The 19,144-nt window shown below is 51.8% G+C and overlaps 1 protein-coding gene across 2 annotated transcripts; it reads right to left on the reverse strand.

Moving 5' to 3' along the window:
- Nucleotides 1-1,607: 1,607 nt before the first annotated feature.
- Nucleotides 1,608-12,138, reverse strand: MCAT (malonyl-CoA-acyl carrier protein transacylase). 2 transcript variants are annotated; one of them, XM_055374804.2, is made up of 4 exons: nucleotides 11,636-12,138; nucleotides 9,884-9,971; nucleotides 5,788-6,005; nucleotides 1,608-2,211 (listed from the first exon to the last, which is right to left on the reverse strand). In XM_055374804.2, exons 1-4 carry the CDS (start codon nucleotides 12,056-12,058, stop codon nucleotides 1,768-1,770), a joined length of 1,173 nt encoding a protein of 390 aa, XP_055230779.1. In that variant the 5' UTR covers nucleotides 12,059-12,138; the 3' UTR covers nucleotides 1,608-1,767. The 2 variants fall into 2 exon arrangements, with proteins under 2 accessions (XP_055230779.1, XP_055230780.1); XM_055374805.2 differs by lacking the exon at nucleotides 5,788-6,005.
- Between the last annotated feature and the right edge of the window lie 7,006 nt (nucleotides 12,139-19,144).

Genomic DNA, 19,144 nt, shown 5'->3' on the forward strand with positions numbered 1-19,144 from the left:
CCAGGATGTGCTCAGCAAAGACAGGCTGAGCCCTGATCTGGACAGAATGTTGTTCCATGGAGAACACTTTTTTTTCACAATGGAGTCTCGCTCTGTCACCCAGGCTGGAGTGCAGTGGTGTGATCTCAGCTCACTGCAACCTCCGCCTCCCAGGTTCAAGCGATTCTCCTGCCTCAGCCTCTCAAATAGCTGGGATTACAGGTGCGCACTGCCATGCCCAGCTGATTTCTCTTACCCCTTCATGGGCTTGGATCTTGCCCCAGGCCATGAGGACAAGGGCAGTGCAGAGAGAGCAAGTGGTAAGGCCTGCTGTCCCTTACTGCTGTCCTGGAGAGGCAGACCCCTCCCTTATTTGGGATTTTGTTCCTCAGAGCTGAACGTGGCCATCCTTCCTGCAGCACTGCCAGAGAACCTGGACGTGGAGAGCCTGGGTCTCCTGAGGCTGCCATTGCTTGAAGCTTTCAGGGAAGGAGCTTCAAACATGCTCAGTACTTAAAATAATCAAGTTCTCTGTGCAATACAGATTTAAGACATAGTTCTTTCCAAAAAACTGTCGCGCTCCCAGGGACGCGCATGCAGGCTGCAGTGGGAATCACATTGCGTCGGCTTTTGTGTTTTCAGCCAGGGCTTTGAGACATGCAGGGTGTCTGGGGTCACAATGCCTGGAAGTGCTGCTGGTGTGTAATGGCCCGGCACCAGGGCAGCTGCCCAAGAGTGCGACATTCCCATATAAGGAAGGAGGGTTCTGCCCAAAGGCCAGCTGGGCCCTGCTGAGAAACACCAGAGAACTAAAAATGTGAAAATGAGGAACCCTATCCAGGACTTGACGTGTCTACACAATGGTAACATTTTAAGACAATCAGAGAGTTCATTCCCAATAATATTTTCCCACTATCTCTGTATGATGAACAACCACCCAAGCAGCTTGGAATGTCTCATACTTAATATTGACGCAGGAGCTGCTCTGAGGACGGGGCATGGAGCCAGGGGTCAGCTCCAAGGCAGGTATGCGCTGTGCTCCCTCTGGCGCCCCGCAGACCCGCAGACCCGCAGTCCCAGTGGGTGACCAGGGTGTTCCTCTATGGGTCCACCCCTAGGACCAGGGCCTCAGTCGCCCTCCCTACCTGGCACTCCCCACACCCTGCACCTCACTCAAGGACCCTTCTACCAGAACAGAGCACACTCACTCTCTAGCACACAGCAGGCAATACATATCTCTTGGGTATGTCCATAAATGTGGGCCTCTGTCTCCCAGCTGTCAAGTGAGGGGGTGAACAAAACTGCCAAGGCCAACTGGGTTCTAAAACCTTTCAGATTTGTGACAAAGGAGCCCTGGGGGGCAGGCTGGGGGTGGTGGAGGGGCTCCCCTGGCACTGGCTGAAATTGAGGCCACACCAGCATGTTCTCAGCGCTCACAGAGCAGGGCAGGCTGCAGCAGCCAGTCCTCCCCTTCCCGCTGAGATGGCACACCTGCTTATGGTGCAGGGCTGGCAGAGGCGGGGCCAGGATTCTAGCTTCCCCACACACCAGCCCTGTGGCATCATTCTTCCCAACATCCAAACGTTTTTCCAAGGGGGAGAAATGGACTGGATCATGTAAAGAAATACTCATTTTTAGGGCTTTTTATGTGGCCTTCAAAGCACGTTGCAAACAAATCCCTTTCACTCCTCAGAGGAGGAGCCACTAGGAAGGTAGGGCGCGACAGGCACAGCCTACAGCCTCTCCTCAGGAGGACAGAGGGGGTCATCGCATTTGAGCCCCCTACAGTCATCTCGGGGGCTCCTGAGGGTCCAGGTCCACATGTTCGAGGGTCTGCAGCACATCCACGGCACTGTAGGACTTCCAGGCCTGCATGTTACAGCTCTTCAGGATGGCTCCCAGCTGCCTGCCAGGGCCTACTTCGAAAGTTTGGGGGAACCCCCTGCCCCTTTTCCTTTCGTATATGGCATGCATCGTCTGCTCCCACTTCACCGGGGAGACCAGCTGCTGGGCCAGCAGCTTGTGGATGTGCCCGGGATGCCTGTATCTACGCCCGTGGACGTTGGAGTAGACAGAAACCAGAGGCTTCTTAATGTCGACTGCCTTTAAAGCTTGCGTCAGGGGCTCCACGGCTGGCTCCATGAGGCGGGTGTGGAATGCGCCACTAACCGGCAACATCCTGGTGCGTCTGAAATGAAACTTAGAGGAATTCTTCTGGAGAAACCGTAGAGCCTGGGGAAGGAAGGAGGTTTCAGCCGAGCAATGTCCCAGAAATCCGCCTTTACGGATCTGACCATTCACAGGGCCAAACTGGGAGGGTGACCACAAAGAGACCCACAGCTGTTAGATGTGGACATGTGACCTGTCTGTCCCAGCACCATCCCCAGGCAATTCACTTAACATCCTGGAATCTCTTCTGTCCCAGCCCTCAAATAAGCACAGTTCCATCTACTTCACAACGCTGCCAGGAAGAGCAAACCCTACAAGGCATGCAACAGTGTCTGGTAGAGGAAAACGCACTATCTAAGAAGTGTTAGTTCTCAATGAGAATTCCTTTTTTTTTTTTTTTTTTTTTGAGACAGTGTCTCGCTCTGTGGCCCAGGCTGGAGTGCAGTGGCACAATCCTGGCTCACTGCAAGCTCCGCCTCCCAGGTTCACACCATTCTCCTGCCTCAGCCTCCCAAGTAGCTGGGACTACAGGCGCCCGCCACCACGCCCGGCTAATTTTTTGTATTAGCTGATCTCCAGACCTCGTGATCCACCCTCTTCGGCCTCCCAAAGTGCTGGGATTACAGGCATGAGCCGCCGCACCCAGATCTCAATGAGAATTCTATCACTCCTTTCATAATTTTTGACGAGTCTGTTTGCTTTTTATTCCATAATCTTCAAAATAAAAATTCAGAACTAAAATTCAAGCCTCATTTCACAATGCAGGGTCTAGGATATTGTCACTTTCATCTGAGGTTTCTCTGGAGAAGGAAAGTGCTCTCCTCTTGACGCCAAAAACCTCCTCTGAAGGCATTTGAGCTCAGAAGGGGCCTCGGGCGAGCCAATAGCTCCAAAACCCTTGCAACAGTTAGCAAGCAACAGAACTTGCAAAGGTCTTTATTATTTTTTGAGATGAAGTCTTGTTCTGTCACCCAGGCTGGAGTGCAAAGGTGCGATCTTGGCTCACTGCAACCTCCACCTCGTAGGTTCAAGCAATGCTCCTGCCTCAGACTCCTGAGTAGCTGGGACTATAACCATGTACCACCACGCCTGGCTAATTTTTAGTAGAGATGGGGTTTCACCATGTTGGTCAGGCTGGTCTTGAACTCCTGGCCTCAAGTCATCCACCTGCTTTAGTCTGTCAGTGTTCCCTAGAGACTGTTCCTGTAGCCTGAGTCCTGGGCTGAAAAGCAGAACCCAGCCTGGCGAGCACAGACCAGGAGTGGGACTGGTGCTTGTGTGCTGTGACCACTGAGGTGTGGGCTACTTGTCACTGCAACAAAACCTGGCCTGTACTGACTCACCCGTGCTTCCCCTCCACCATCACCCTCCATGTGGCTCCATCCCACTGAGGCTGGACCGCAGGAACCAGGAGCCTCTTTGGTTTGGGCCTTCCAGACTCTGGAGCCCAAGCCCCTCCCTCCACACCTAGATTGTCTGAGTGACTGGCAGGTATGGGGATGGCTAGTCAGTAGCACTTCCTGGAGCATCTGTGGTCTCAAAGTGCTTTCCGTGTAAGGTCTCTGGACTCTGGCTCAACAGCTGAGCCCTCTCAAGTCCCAGGCTAGGGCCACAGGGCTCAAGGTCACCACCGCAGGGGTCAGCGGTCTCCTCTGCAATGGCCAGTCCTTGGCCCAGGCATTGGGCGAGCAGGGCCCAGGAGCCTTTTCACATCAGTTGTTGGAAAGGGGCTTCCCCCCTGAGGGGGTACCCCTGCCCTCACCTGAGCTCTTTGCTGTGGTACTACCAAGAATACCAAAGGGAAGCTGGGCACAGTGGCTCACACCTATAATCCCAGCACTTTGGGAGGCCGAGGTGGGCAGATCACCTGAGGTCAGGGGTTCAAGACCAGCCTGACCAACATGGTAAAACCCCATCTCTAATAAAAATACAAAAAATTAGCTGGGCGTGATGGCATGCACCTGTAGTCTCAGCTACTTGGGAGGCTGAGGCAGGAGAATCACTTGAACCCAGGAGGTGGAGGTTGCAGTGAGCCAAGATCATGCCACTGCACTCCAGCCTGGATGACAGAGTAAGACATTGTCTCAAAAAAAAAAAAAAAAAAAAATCAAAAGGACGAACCTAGGAGTTGTCACCTAGACTGGGTGCACCTGTCTGGGAGCCTACTGGGGAGACTCCTGCCCTGACTGGGAGGTCCTTCCTGAGCCACTTCTGGGCTTCCTTCCAAGGCTGGTAAAGGGAACGCCTAACTAACTCCAAGACTGACCTGGGGCCACCATACCTGACCTGCCCACCATCTCAGAACAGTCACAAGAGGCTCCTGCCAGCTCTCACTACTTCAGAGGAGGCAGTTGAGGACGCCTGGCACACGGTGAGCCCTCAAAGGGGAAGGGGAGCCAAGCACGGTCAAGTGGCGGAAACAGACTCCAGAGTGAGACAGACTCAGGTTCCCATTCTGCCTGTACCATCCCCAAGCACTTGCCTCTCTCTGCCTCAGCATCGTTGTGTGGAAAATGTGATTAAGAATCCCTTCCTTTAGCTGGGTGTGGTGGCCTGTGTCTGTAGTCCCAGCTACTTGGGAGGCTGAGGTGGGGGGATCCCTTGAGCCCAGTAGTTCAAGACCAGCTTGGGCAACATGGTGAAACCCCGTCTCTCCAAAAAAATACAAAAGTTAGCCAGGTGTGGTTGCCCGTGTCTGTAATCCAAGCCACTCAGGAGGCTAAGGTGGGAGGAACACTTGAGTCCAGGAGGTCCAGGCTGCAGTGAGCCGTGATGGTGCCACCATACTCCAGCCTAGGCAACACAGTGAGACCCTGTCTCAAACAAACAAACAAACAAAGAATCCCTTCCTTCCATATAGCACAGGATGGGCTGTGAGGGACATGAAGTAAGACAGAAATGCCTGGCCCGGGCAGCAGCCCGTCACACGGGCTGCAATCTGCGCTCACTCGGCATTCCCTGAGCCAGGCACTCAGCACCCACTGCTCTTTCCGTAGGGGGCTCCTGCCGCTCTGCTCAGGGTGCCCCCTGCTGGCGAACACATGCCCGTCCTCCAGCTGCTGCCTCCTGGGTTGCTCTTAGGCCCATGAGTATTCAGCCAGACCCTCACTGCACCCCTCGGCCTGGAGTCATCCATTCACGGGGCTCTTCCTTTGACGGCAGGAACCCTGGCTAATCAGTCTGTGCGTCCCCAGCCCTTCATAAATGTTTGGGGAAGTAGCAAATGGAAGGAAATACGGTGGAAAGGAAATGAACTCCAGTGCAAAAACAGGGCAGGCAGAGCAATCTAGCAGAAAACAAATCTCTTTTCTCTAAGGAAGCAACCAGATCACAGGCTCCTCAGAGGCCCAGAATGTACTACGGGAAGGCCCTGGAGATCAGCTGGCCCTGCCCCTTTACTTTAGACCTGGGCTGGCTGGTTGGTTCCAGACCCCATTCTACACGTGGTGGAGCAGGGCAGCATTCTTGCTCCTGCCCGCTTTGCAGCACTCGGTCTACCTCACTGCCCTGGCCCCAAAATACTTCCTAAAGACCAGGCTGGAGACAGCACCCGCCACACTGCTAGGCCTCACGGGTGCGGAGCAGTTCCAACCCTCCGTACTGGACTGGCCTATGAAGGCAGCTCCCGTCAACACCCACCTCTTGGTGTCCTGAAATCACCCTGCAATCTGGAAAGAGGTAGTTGGACACTTCACATACGGGATTCTCTATGCCTAAAGACTTGCAGTGTTCCCGGGCTTCCAAACAGGCGAAGCTGAACTTGGACTGAGGCTGGCCGAGGACAGACAGCATCCCACTGGGGACAGCTTCTGAAGCTTCCTGCATGGCCTCAGCTCGGATTTTCACTGCATACAAACCTGGCCAGAGAGAAGCGCATTTGGAAAAATGAGGGCACAGAATGAAGAAAAGGCCAGGCCTGAGAAACAAAGCCCAAGCTCCACTCTGCACTAGAGACAGGGGCACTGGTGTCTGCCACCGGCCCGCAGGGCCACAGTTCCACACACCGCCATCGACTGCACAAGCGCTCACCACCAAAAGTATGCTGCTGTGCTTGGCACTATACAAACTAACCCAAGGAGCTTCCTGCTACAAAGCTGGTTTGGAGTAGGACAGTGGTGCTCAACAGGCCGGGGGCAGTGTCCGGAGACATTCTCTGGTTGTTCTGACTAGGGGAGAGTGCCACTGACATCTAGTGGGTAGAGTCCAGGGATGCTGCTCAACATGCCGCACTGCACAGGTCAGCCCCGCTTGCCCCCAACAAAACAAATGACCTGGCCCACTAGCGCCACTATTTTTTTTTTTTTAAATAGTGCCACTATTGAGAAACCCTGGTAAAAGGTAAAGAGGAACAGGGTGGAAGCCACATTGCCTTAGCCAAGTCACAACCTCCTTGAGGTTCAAATTTTTAGTTAGTAAAATGAGGACAATAATATCTAATCTGCCTGGGCTGTTGTGAAAGCTGGGAATTATTATTAGTTAGTTTATTAAGAGAGATCAGGCCGGGCGCGGTGGCTTACGCCTGTAATCCCAGCACTTTGGGAGGCTGAGGCAGGAGGACTACTTGAGCCCAAGGAGTTCGAGACCAGCCTTAGCAACATAGGGAGACCCTGTCCCTACAAAAAATAAAATAAAAATTAGCCAGGCATGGTGGTGCATGCCTGTAGTCCCAGATGCTTGGGAGGCTGACACGGAAGGATCACTTGTGACCAGCAGGTTGAGGCTGCAGCTGTAGTAAGCTATGATTGCTCCACTGCACACCAGCCTGGTGACAGAGCAAGACCCTGTCTCAAAACAAGAACAACAAAAAAGAACCATCAGAGACATGGGCTGCTGTACTACATGAATTTCAGTAACATAATTGTCGTAAGTCAAGTGTTACTGTCCCCACTTAGAGCTGGAGAACCTGACACAGCCAATGCAGATGAACGAAAACCTATGACTCCTGATTTAGTGTGGCTCAAGAGCATGGAGAGAGGGCAGGCTGTGCCCAGGCAGGCAGTGTCAATGATAATAAGAGTAGCCTGAGGGCTGGTCGCTGTGGCTCGCACCTGTAGTTCCGGCACTTTGGGAGGCCAAGGCAGGCAGATCACTTGAGCTCAGGAGTTCAAGACCAGACTAGACAACATGGTAAAACCCTGTCACTACCAAAAATACAAAAATTAGCCGGGCGTGGCAGTGTGTGCCTGTGGTCCCAGCTACTTGGGAGGCTGAGGTGGGAGGATTGCTGGAGCCCAGGAAGTTGAGGCTACAGTGAGCTGTGTTCATGCCACTGTATTCCAGCCTGGGTGACAGAGCGAGACCCTGTCTCAAAAAACCCTACAAAGCCACACATAAGAATGGCCTGAAACTACCAGACCCCCGACACCCTGGTCCTGCTTCCTGGGCAGAGAGAAGAGATGACCAGACCAAGAAGAGATTAAGGGACCTGCACAGTGTTTCACAGGTCAACAGAGAGGTCTAAGGAGCAAATCCTGACATATCTTCATTCACTTAGCACTTCTATGTACTGGACTTTTAGCTCCCTTACACAAGAACAGGAGGACAAATACATAAAGAGCCTGTGACATCAGGTACTTAGGAGGCTAAGGCAGGAGGACTGCTTGAGATCAGGAGTTAAGAGGCTGCAGTGAGCTATGGTTGCATCACTGCACTCAAGCCTGGAAGACAGAGGAAAACTCTGTCTCTTAAAAAACAAATGAACAAGAGCCTGTGACAAGAAGTAGAAGAAAACATACAAGAAAAGGGAGGAGAGCACGCAGACGTCCTCCCACAGAGACATTCAAAACTATGTAAAATGTCAAGGGAAAAAAGTAGGCCAGGCACAGTGGCTCACGCCTTTAAGTAATCCCAGCACTGTAGGAGGCTGAAGCTGGAGGATCACTTGAGTCAGGAGTTCCAGACCGGCCCTGGCAACACAGCGAGACCCCATCTCTACAAAAAATTCTAAAATTAGCTGGGCATGATGGTGTGAGCCTGTAGTCCCAGTTAGTCTGGAGATTGAAGCGGGAGGATCACTTGAGGCCAAGAGGCTGAGGCTGCAGTGAGCTACAACTGCACCACTGCACTGCAGCTGGGGTGACAGAGCAAGATACTGCCTCAAAAAAGAAAAAGAAAAAGAAAACACAAAAGTGTAACTATGCTATAATTCTGCACTTTTTTTTTTTTTTTTGACACAGAGTCTCATTCTCTAACCCAAGCTGGAGTGCAGTGGCACAATCTCGGCTCACTGCAACCTCTGCCTCCTGGTTCAAGTGATTCTTGTGCCTCAGCCTCCCAAGTAGCTAAGATTACAGGTGCACGCCACCACACCCAGATAATTTTTGAATTTTTAGTAGAGATGGGGTTTCACTACATTGGTCAGGCTGGTCTCAAACTCCTGCCTTAGGTGATCCACCCACCTTGGCCTCCCAAAGTGCTGGGCTGGGATTACAGGCGTGAGCCACCACACCAAGCCTAATTCTGCACATTATGTAAACATAAAATGATACATGTAATAAAATTGTTTCATAAAATGTGAAATTATGAAACTTTCCTTAATAATGTTATAACACGCTTAAAAAAAAAAGCGCTGCAGTGAAATTCACATAAAATATAATTAACCACTTTAATGTGTATAATTCAGTGGTATTTGGGGTATTCATAATGTTGTACAACCACCAACTCTCTCTAGTTTCAAACACTCCATGTCCACTATGTAGGCACTCTCCATTTCTCCCTCTCCAGTCCCAATAACCTCTCGTGTTTCTATACTAGATTCTTTTTTGTTTGTTTTAGACAGGGTCTTGCTCTGTCACCCATGCCGCAGTGCAGTAGCACAATCGTGGCTCACTGCAGCCTCAGACTCAGGGGCTCAAGTGATCTTCCCTCAGCCTCCTGAGTAGCTGGAATTATAGGTGCATGCCACTAAGTGCAGCTAATTTTGTGTATGTGTGTGTGTGACAGGGTGTCACTCTGTCACTCAGGCTGGAATGCAGTGGCACGATCACAGCTCACTGCAGCTTTGACCTCCTGGGTTCAGGTAATCCTCCCACCTCATCCTCCCAAGTACTCGAGCTGGGACTACAGGTGCACACCACCATGCCCGGCTAATTTTTGTATTTTCGGTAGAGATGGGGTTTTCACCATGTTGCCCAGGGTGGTCTAAAACTCCTGGGCTCAAACATCCATCTGCCTCTGCCTCCCAAAGTGCTGGCATTACAGGTGTGAATCACTGCACCCAACGTAATTTTTGTTTTTTGTTGGGGGCAGAGATGAAGATCTCACTATGTGGCCCAAGATGGTCTGGAACTCCTGGCCTCAAGTGGTCCTCCTGCCTTGGCCTCCCAAAGCACTGGGATTACAGACATAAGCCATGGTTCCTGGCCAGCAAAAATCTTAAGAAGTAAAACTGATATGGCTCCAGATCCAATATTTATTTACTCTTTAATTCAACGAATATCTACTGAACACGTACTCTCGTGTGGCAGGTGCTGCAGGTATGAGTGCACAGGATAGCGGGTTAGACAGTTCAGCAAGCAGATTTCATGAGATTACCAAAATAAGGGAAATCCCTAATGAATCCTTCAGTCTTGAAAAAGAATCACAGCAAAGCCCTGTCCTCATGCGCCAATGTCACCCCTGTCCATGTGCTCCCTTCCCATCACCTGAGTGGGTCCAGTATCATTTTTGGCAGTGTCCCTTACCCCCAATGAGCCCAAGACCACAGCCTTGCATAAAACCAAACTCCTTCCTGTACCTTCAGCAAATTCCATGGCTCCGGCAAACACTAGGGCTGCAAACTCTCCCACACTGAATCCAGCAGCAGCAACACAGTTCTCAATCACCTGTGGGGACAGACGCAGAACGTGAGCCCTCATTCTCCGGGGGATCCCAGTTCCAGGGCTCTGTACCTGAGAGCTGGCGGGGCGTTCAGCATCTCAGTGAGCCAGGTTCTACGAACTTGGTGCACCAGCTGGAAGAGGACACACAAAAGCGACCTTGACAATCATTGAGTCCTGCCCCTTTATTTAGGAGGAGCTTTCCTGGTTAGTTACAGTGCAGTCAACTCCGTCCATGGTCACACTGACGCCAACCCAGGGCTCTGGATTCCCTTGCCAAGGCCCTGCAGCAGGCTCTCAGGCCATATCATTGTGCACAAGTTAAGAGCATGACTTTTTTTTTTTTTTGAGGCGGAGTTTTGCTCGTTGCCCAGGCTGGAGTGCAATGGCGTGATCTCGGCTCACTGCAACCTCCACCTCCCGGGTTCAAGCAATTCTCCTGCCTCAGCCTCCCGAGTGGCTGGGATTACAGGTGTCCACCACTACACTCGGCTAATTTTTGTATTTTTAGTAGAGACGGGGTTTCACCATGTTGGCCAGGCTGGTTTTGAACTCCTGACCTCGTGATGCACCCACCTCAGCCTCCTGAAATGCTGGATTATAGGCGTGAGCCACCTCGCCCGGCCAAGAGCATTTTTATCTCATCTGTGAAACGAGGGAAGAACAGGACCTACCCCAAAGGGCGGCTGAGAGAATTATGTGAATATAATGTCTATACAGTGCTTAGCACAGACCCAGACTAGGGTAAGCAGTGAATGAATATTATGATGACGATTCAACAGGACCACTTAACTAATTCTTTTAATATCCCTGAGTCTGCATTCCTCAACCATCAAATAACAGTATTAACCTCACAAGGTGGTGTGAAGGTGAAATAGGGTAAAGGATCTCAAGTGCTAGCTTAACATTTACCGTCTTATTAAATATTAATAGCAATCAATCCACCACCTTCAAGTGAAGTGACATTCTCAACTCATCTCAATGTTCCTTCATTTAGGCCGGTGCAGTGGCTCATACCTGTAATCCTAGCACTTTGGGAGGCCGAGGTGGGTGAACCTGGGAGGATTTAAGCAAAGAATAAAAAAGTTAGCCGGGCGTGGTGGTGTGCACCTGTGATCCCAGCTACTGGGGAGGCTGAGGCAGGAGAACTGCTTGAACCTGGGAGGCAGAGGTTGCAGTGAGCCAAGATTGCGCCATTGCACTCCAGCCTGGGTGACAGAGCAAGACTCTATCTCAAAAAACAAAACAAAACAGGCCGGGCACGGTGGCTCATGCCTGTAATCCCAGCACTTTGGGAGGCCGAGGCGGGCAGATCACGAGGGCAGGAGATCAAGACCATCCTGACTAACACGATGAAACCCCGTCTCTACTAAAAATACAAAAAATTAGCCGGGCATGGTGGCGGGCGCCTGTAGTCCCAGCTACTTGGGAGGCTGAGGCAGGAGAATGGCGTGAACTCGGGAGGCGGAGCCGAGATCGCGCCACTGCACTCCAGCCTGGGCGACAGAGCGAGACTCCGTCTCAAAAAAAAAAAAAAAAAAAAAAAAAAAACTCGATCGAATGAGTAAGACGTGGGAGCCCCCCGGAATGGCAGGCGGAAGCCTCTGGCAGGGCCAAGAGCTCAGGCAGAGCTCACCTTCCCCCTCCTGTCACGGGGCCTCGGGCCTCACCGAGGGCTGCAGGTGATGTAGTTTCTCGACAGCGGCCAGCGATGCCACGAAGATCGCGGGCTGACAGTGCACGGTGCGGTCCAGGGTCTCCTGCGGCCCGTGCAGGCTCAGTTCCAGCAGGTCGTAGCCCAGCACGCGGCGGGCGGCGGCGTAGAGTTCGCGGACGCGCGGGTAGTTGAGCACACCGCGGCCCATGCCCACCACCTGGCTGCCCTGGCCCGGGAAGAGCAGCACGGAGCACTGGCCTGGCATTCGCCGCTCCGTCGCCGCCCAGGGCGCCTCCTCCTCCGCCCCGGTCGCATCTCGCAGCAGCTCCGCTACACCCTGGGCGCCCGGCGGAGGCACCGGGAAGCTCGAGGCGCCGCGGCGGTAGCTGGCGCCCAAGCCCCGGACCCACGCTACCCGCGCAACCCGGACGCTCATGGTCGGACACCTGCCCGCGCGCGTTACCGTGGCGACCGAGGCCCGACTGCGGCGGCGCGGCGCAGCGTGGTCCCTGACGCATTTCCTGCCGGGGCTTCCGGGGCACCGGGAGCGGGAAGAAAGGTTCCGCAGACGCTGGTTGCGCCCCGGCTCTGAGGCCCTTCGGGCTGCGTTCTGGGGTCCTGGAGGGACCCATGCGTTTACTTAAACATCCATAGCCGTTGAACGGAACACGATGCCACACCACAGTGGGTCCTCAACAGATATTTATGGAATAAATGACGCAACGCAATGTAATATTTACGCTTTCTACCTGGCACATGAGGAGCACTTGAAACTCTTCCAGATTGATGGTTTTTGTTGTTGTCGTTGTTGTTGTTTGTTGTTGTTTTTTGAGACGGAGTCTTGCTCTGTCGCCCAGGCTGGAGTGCAGTGGCGTGTTCTTTGCTCACTGCAACCGCTGCCACCCAGGTTCAAGCGATTCTCCTGCTTCAGCTTCCCGAGTAGCTGGGATTAACAGGCGCCCGCCACCATGCCCGACTAATTTTTGTATTTTTAGTAGGGACGGGTTCACCATGTTGGCCACGCTGGTGTCGAACTCCTGACCTCAGGTGATCCACCCACCTCGGCCTCCCAAAGTGCTGGGATTACAGGCGTGAGCCACCCCGCCTGGCCAGCAACCACATTTCTTGCATATGATCCTCCCAACCACAGGAGTTGGCATGGCCGACCATCCGTTGCCAGTTCCCAACTATACAAGATAACAGCCCTCTTTTGTAATGTTTTCTTACAAACCACACAGTGCCTGGCACATAATAAGCATCCAATAGATCTTTATGCTATTGAACAAAGCCTTGAATGTGTTTCAGATATTAGCTTATTTAATTCCTCACAGCAACGCTGTGATGGATAGCTGCTCAGAGATTGAGTGACAGGTGGTTAGTGACAAAATGGAGGTTGGAAGTTGGGGTTATCTAATGTTAACCTAAAAGCAACTCGAGAGACACAGGCTCGGCCAGGCACAGTGGCTCATGCCTGTAATCCCAGTACTTTGGGAGGCTGAGGCAGATGGATCACTTGAGGTCAGGAGTTCAAGACCAGTCTGGCCAACATGGAGAAACCCCGTCTCTACTAAAAATACAAAAATTAGCTGGGCGTGGTGGCGGGCGCTTATAGTTCCAGCTACTCGGGAGGCTGAGGCAGGAGAATCGCCTAAGTCCGGGCAGCAGAGGTTGCAGTGAGCCGAGATCCCACCACTGCACTCCAGCCTGGGTGACAGAGCAAGACTCCGTTTCAAAAAAAAAAAGGCTGGGTGCGGTGGCTCATGCCTGTAATCGCAGCACTTTGGGAGGCCGAGGCGGGCAGATCACCTGGGGTCAGGAGTTAAAGACTAGCCTGGCCAACATGGTGAAACCCCATCACTACAAAAAATACAAAAATTAGCTGGGTGTGGCGGCACATGCCTGTAATCATAGCTACTTGGGAGTCGGAGGCAGGAGAATTGCTTGAACCCAGGAGGCAGAGGTTGCAGTGAGCCAAGACTGCGCCATTGCACTCCAGCCTGGGCAACAAGAATGAAACTCCATCTCCAAAAAAAAAAAAAAAAAAAAAAAAAAACTATATATATATATACACACACAGAGGACACTTTCAGGTTAAGACGCATAGAGAGAGCACTGCCTCTGGAAGCCCATAAATCCACAACAAAGAGATATTTAAAGATATAAATCCACAAGGACAGGAAGAACAGGAAAGGGGACCCCCAGCAGCAGAATCTCTGGAAGCTGGAAAGCAGGTAGGCTGGTATTACCTGACTGAGCTGATCTCAGACAACTAAATCCCTCCCAGGAGTGGGGAAGGCTGCGAGCCAATCCTTATGCATACAACAGAATCCTCAAAAAAGAACAGGTAGCAGCTGCTGCTGCTTCTAGATCTAAGAGTGAAAGAAGGCTAAAACAAAGAGGATTATTTGGAGGTGCCTTTGAGAAACAGATCTTTAGGTCCCCTCCACCTCCCTAGCCACTGGGTGATGCCCCTCCCCCACTTTGGGACCCATCTGGGGTTTCACCGGAAAGGGACAAACAAAGGGGTCTCTGGGGCGGGCGTGGTGGCTCATGCCTGTAATCCCAGCTACTCAGGAGGCTGAGGCAGGAGAATCGCTTGAACCCGGGAGGCGGAGGTTGCAGTGAGCGGAGATCACGCCATTGCACTCCAGCCTGGGCAACAAGTGTGAAACTCTGTCTCAAATAAAAAAAAGAAAAAGAAAAAAAGAAAATTATTGGCCAGACACAGTGGCTCAGGCCTGTAATCCCAGTGATTTGGGAGGCCGAGGCAGGAGGATCACTTGAGGCCAGGAGTTCGAAAGCAGCCTGGGCAACATAGTCAGACTGTTTCCTTTTTTCTTCATCAAAAGCAGATACTTGAAAGACCCTGTTTCTACAAAAGGAAAAAAAAAAAAAAAGCTAGGTACTGTGGCTCGTGCCTGTAGTTTCAGCTACATAGGAGGCTGAGTCGGGAGAACTGCTTGAGCCCAGGAGTATGAGGCTGCAGTGAGCCATGACTGAACTATTGCACTCCAGCCTGGGTGACAGAGGGAGACCCTATCTGAAGAAAAAAAAAAAAGAAAAGAAAAGAAAAAAAAAAAAAAAGCCAGCGCAGTGCCTCACACCTGTAATCCAAGCACTTTGGGAGGCCAAGGCGGGTGAATCACCTGAGTTCAGGAGTTCAAGACCAGCGTGGCCAAACATGGCAAAACGCTATCTCTACTAAAAATACAAAAATTAGCCAGGTGTGGTGGCACATGCCTGTAATCCCAGCTACTTGGGAGGCTCAGGCAGGAGAATTGCTTGAACCCGGGAAGTGGAGGTTGCAGTGAGCAGAGATCATGCCACTGCACTCCAGCCTGGGTGACAGAGCGAGACTCCATCTCCAAAAATAAAAAAAAGGGCCAGGTGCGGTGGCTCACACCTGTTATCCCAGCACTTTGGGAGGCTGAGGCAGGCGAATCATGAGGTCTGGAGTTCAAGACCATCCTGGCCAACATGGTGAAACCCTGTCTCTACTAAAAAATACAAAAAATGAACCGGGCATGGTGGCACGCACCTGTAGTTCCAGCTACTCAGGAGGCTGAGACAGGAGAATCACTTGAACCACAGAGGCGGAGGTTGTTGCAGTGAGCCGAGATTGCGCCACTGCACTCCATCCTGGGTGACAGGGCGAGACTCTACCTCAAAAAAAAAAAAAAAAAAAAAAGAAATGTCGGCAAGAAAAGGAAGTTATGTGGATGCAGCTAGAGGCCATTATCCTAAGCAAATTCATGCAGAAACAGAAAATCAAATACCGCATGTCCTCACTTACAAGTGGGAGCTAAACATTGATACACCTGTACATAAAGATGAGAACAATGGACACTGGGAACTCCTAGAGGTGGGAAGGAGTGAGGCAAGGGTTGAAAAACTGCCTACTACTGTTACGGTCACTATCTGGGTGACAGAATCAATTGTACCCCAAACCTCAGTGTCACACTGTATACCCATGTAACAAACCTGCACATATACCCCCGAATCTAAAATAACAGGTGATATTTAAAAAAAAAAAAAAAAAAAGACGGCCAGGCACAGTGGCTCACACCTGTAATCCCAGCACTTTGGGAGGCCAAGGCGGGTGGATCACCTGAGCTCAGGAGTTCGAGACCAGCCTGGCCAACATGGCGAAACCCTGTCTCTACTAAAAATACAAAAATTAGGCAGGCGTCATGGCACATGCCTATAATCCCAGCTACTCGGGAGGCAGAGGCAGGAGAATCCCTTGAACTCGGGAGGCAGAGGTTGCAGTAAGCTGAGATTATGCCGCTGCACTCCAGCCTGGGCAACAGAGTGAGACTCTGTCTCAAAAAAAAAAAAGAGAGAGAGAAAGGAAGTTAGAAAAACAGCCCTAGAGGCCCTACATTCTGAGTAATAGGAGTTCCAGAAAGAGAAGTGATTGCTGCACAACATAAATTTGAAAAGAAAGAGAAGTGAGAAAATAGAGGGAAGGAAATCAAAGAAATAATCCAACTTCTGAAAAGTAAAGAATGAGCTTCCAGTGGGAAAGTGCCTGTTGAGTGCGGGCACAGTGGAGGAAATGAGGCCACAGTGGAGGAAATGAAGCTGGGTGTGTTGGAGCTCGCCTGTAGTCCCAGCTACTCGGGAGGCTGAGGGAGAATTGCTTGAGCCCGGGAGGCAGAGGTTGCAGTGAGCCGAGATCGTACCACTGTACTCCAGCCTGGATTACAAAGTGAGACGGTCTCAAAAAAAAATTAGTCCCACACAGGGGAATATCAGTGTGAAATTGCAGAACTCTGGGGCCCAAAATCTTAAAAACTTTCCAGGAAGAACAAAATCGGTTACATATAAAGGATCCACAGCGTGGCTGGAGCAGGATTGCTTGAGCCCAGGAGTTGGAAACTTGTCTGAGCAACATAGCGCAACCCTGTGTCTACAAAAAAATAAAAACAAAACAAAAAACAACCAAAGGCTTCCGAAACAGAATGGCTTTAGCCTGCTCAACCGCAGTGTGGCAGCTTGCCGACAGCATCTCTTCATGATTCTGAAGGACAACGATCTCCAGCTCAGCCAAGCGTCAGCCATCTATGGGGTAGGATGCAAGAATTCAGCAATGTTACCTTCCGGGCAGTCTTTCTCAAGAACTCCCGGAGGACAGGCTCAACACAAGCAAGGGGGGACCAAGAAGGAGGAAGATGTGAAATCAGGAAATAAGGACCCATGCAGGAGGGGGCGGAGGTGGTGAAGAAAGACCCGGGCATGGTGTGTGTACTGGACCTGTGCAGCCTGTCCAGCGGGGAGCAGCGTGACTTATGTGTTGAGAGCTGGCATTACCAACATCCCTGCTGCCATGCTGCTCATTTAGGTACAGAATGTCCCACAAGCCTGGCCCAGATTCTTTTTTTTTTTTTTTGAGACAGAGTCTCACTCTGTTGCCCAGGCTGGAGTGCAGTGGTACGATCTCGGCTCACTGCAACCTCCGCCTCCCGGGTTCAAGCGATTCTGCTGCCTCAGCCTCCCGAGTAGCTGGGATTACAGGTGCCTGCCACCACACCCTGCTATTTTTTTGTATTTTTAGTAGAGACGGGGTTTCACCGTGTTAGCCAGGATTGTCTTGATCTCCTGACCTCGTGATCCGCCCACCTCGGCCTCCCAAAGTGCTGAGATTACAGGCTTGAGCCATTGCACCTGACCCTGGCCCAGATTCTTGCCTGCACCTGACTGGTCCCGAGAACAGGCTGAGGAAGCCCTGTTCTCGCCCTGCTGCCTGGGTCTGCTGAGGACACATGGCTCACCTGACAGGCCTCACCTTGCTCCTGAGGTCTGAGCACCCTACTCCTCAGGGCACTGTGAGCTCAGAAGCAAGAGACAGAACAGCTCATGCCCCTGATCATTTCCTGCTGAATGCCCATGCCACAGCTGTGCTCAGCATCCTCACAGGGGAGCCCCACCCACAACCATGCCCTCTGCCTTCCCCAGAGGGGCCTCTTGTCAGTGCCCACAGAGGCCGGGCCCAGCCTGTACCCCAGGCACTCAGCTGAGTTTATCTTCCCGGGAGTCTTCTGGCCTGGCCATGGCGCCTGTTCTGCCCCAGCCGGGGGTGTGCTGCCTCTCTGCACACATAGTACTCAGGGAAACACACCCGGGTGGGATTCATAAAACCCTAAAGGAAAGCAAGGGCGTGTTCAACCCAAGTCAAAGTAAAGGTGATCTCTGGGGTGGGGAGGAATCGCTGGGGAGGTCACCAGGGCGCTCCAAGGACTCTCGCAATGTTCTGGTCATAACTGGGGAATGGGCACACCTGGTATTATTGTTGTAATGTGTACATGTGTGTGGGTTTTTTTTTTTTTTTAATTGAGTTTTGCTTTATCACCCAGGCTGGAGTGCAGAGGTGTGATCACGACTCACTGCAACCTCCACCTCCCGGGTTAAAGTGATTCTCATGCCTCAGCCTCCCGAGTAGCTAGGATTAAAGGTGCCCGCCACAACGCCCAGCTAATTTTTGTATTTTTAGTAGAGATGGGGTTTCACCATGTTGGCCAGGTTGGTCTCCAACTCCTGACCTGAAGTGATCTGCCTGCCTCGGCCTCCCAAAGTGCTAGGATTACAGGTGTGAGCCACTGCAACCAGCCACATGTGTGTCTTATTTTTATTTTATTTTATTTTTTGTTTTGTTTTTTTGAGAAAGAGTCTCACTGTGTCACCCAAGCTGGAGTGCAATGGCGTGATCTTGGCTCACTGCAACCTCCACCTCCTCGTTCAAGCGATTCTCCTGTGTCAGCCTCCTGAGTAGCTGGGATTACAGGCACCTGCCACCATGCCCAGCTAATTTTTGTATTTTTAGTAGAGACTGGGTTTCACCATGTTGGTTAGGCTGGTCGCAAACTCCTGACCTCAGGTGATCCACCGGCCTCGGCCTCCCAAAGTGCTGGGATTACAGGTGTGAGCCACCACGCCCAGCTAAGAAGGGATTTTTTTTTTTTTTTGAGACGGAGTCTCGCTCTGTCACCAAGCTGGAGTGCAGTGGCACCGTCTCAGCTCACTGCAACCTCTGCCTCCTGGGTTCAAGAGATTCTCCTGCCTTAGCCTTCCAAGTAGCTGGGATTACAGGCACGCACCACCATGCCTAGCTAATTTTTGTGTTTTTAGTAGAGATGGGGTTTCACCATGTTGGCCAGGCTGGTCTTGAACTCCTGACCTAGTGCTCCACCCACCTCGGCCTCCCAAAGTGCTGGGATTACAGGCGTGAGCCACCGCGCCTGGCCAGAAGGAATTTTAAAAAAGAAAAAAAAAACAAAGCTGCCAGGCGCAGTGGCCCACGCCTGTAATCCTAGCACTTTAGGAGGCCGAGGCAGTGGATCACTTCAGGTCAGGAGTTGGAGACCAGCCTGGCCAACATGGTGAAACCCCATCTCTACTAAAAATACAAAAATTAGCCGGGCATGGTGGCAGGCACCTGTAATCCCAGCTACAGGGAGGCTGAGGGAGGAGAGAATCGCTTGAACCCAGGAGGCAGAGGTTGCAGTGAGCCGAGATTGTGCCA

Source organism: Gorilla gorilla, chromosome 23, assembly GCF_029281585.2.
Source record: "Gorilla gorilla gorilla isolate KB3781 chromosome 23, NHGRI_mGorGor1-v2.1_pri, whole genome shotgun sequence".
Lineage (NCBI taxonomy): Eukaryota > Metazoa > Chordata > Mammalia > Primates > Hominidae > Gorilla > Gorilla gorilla.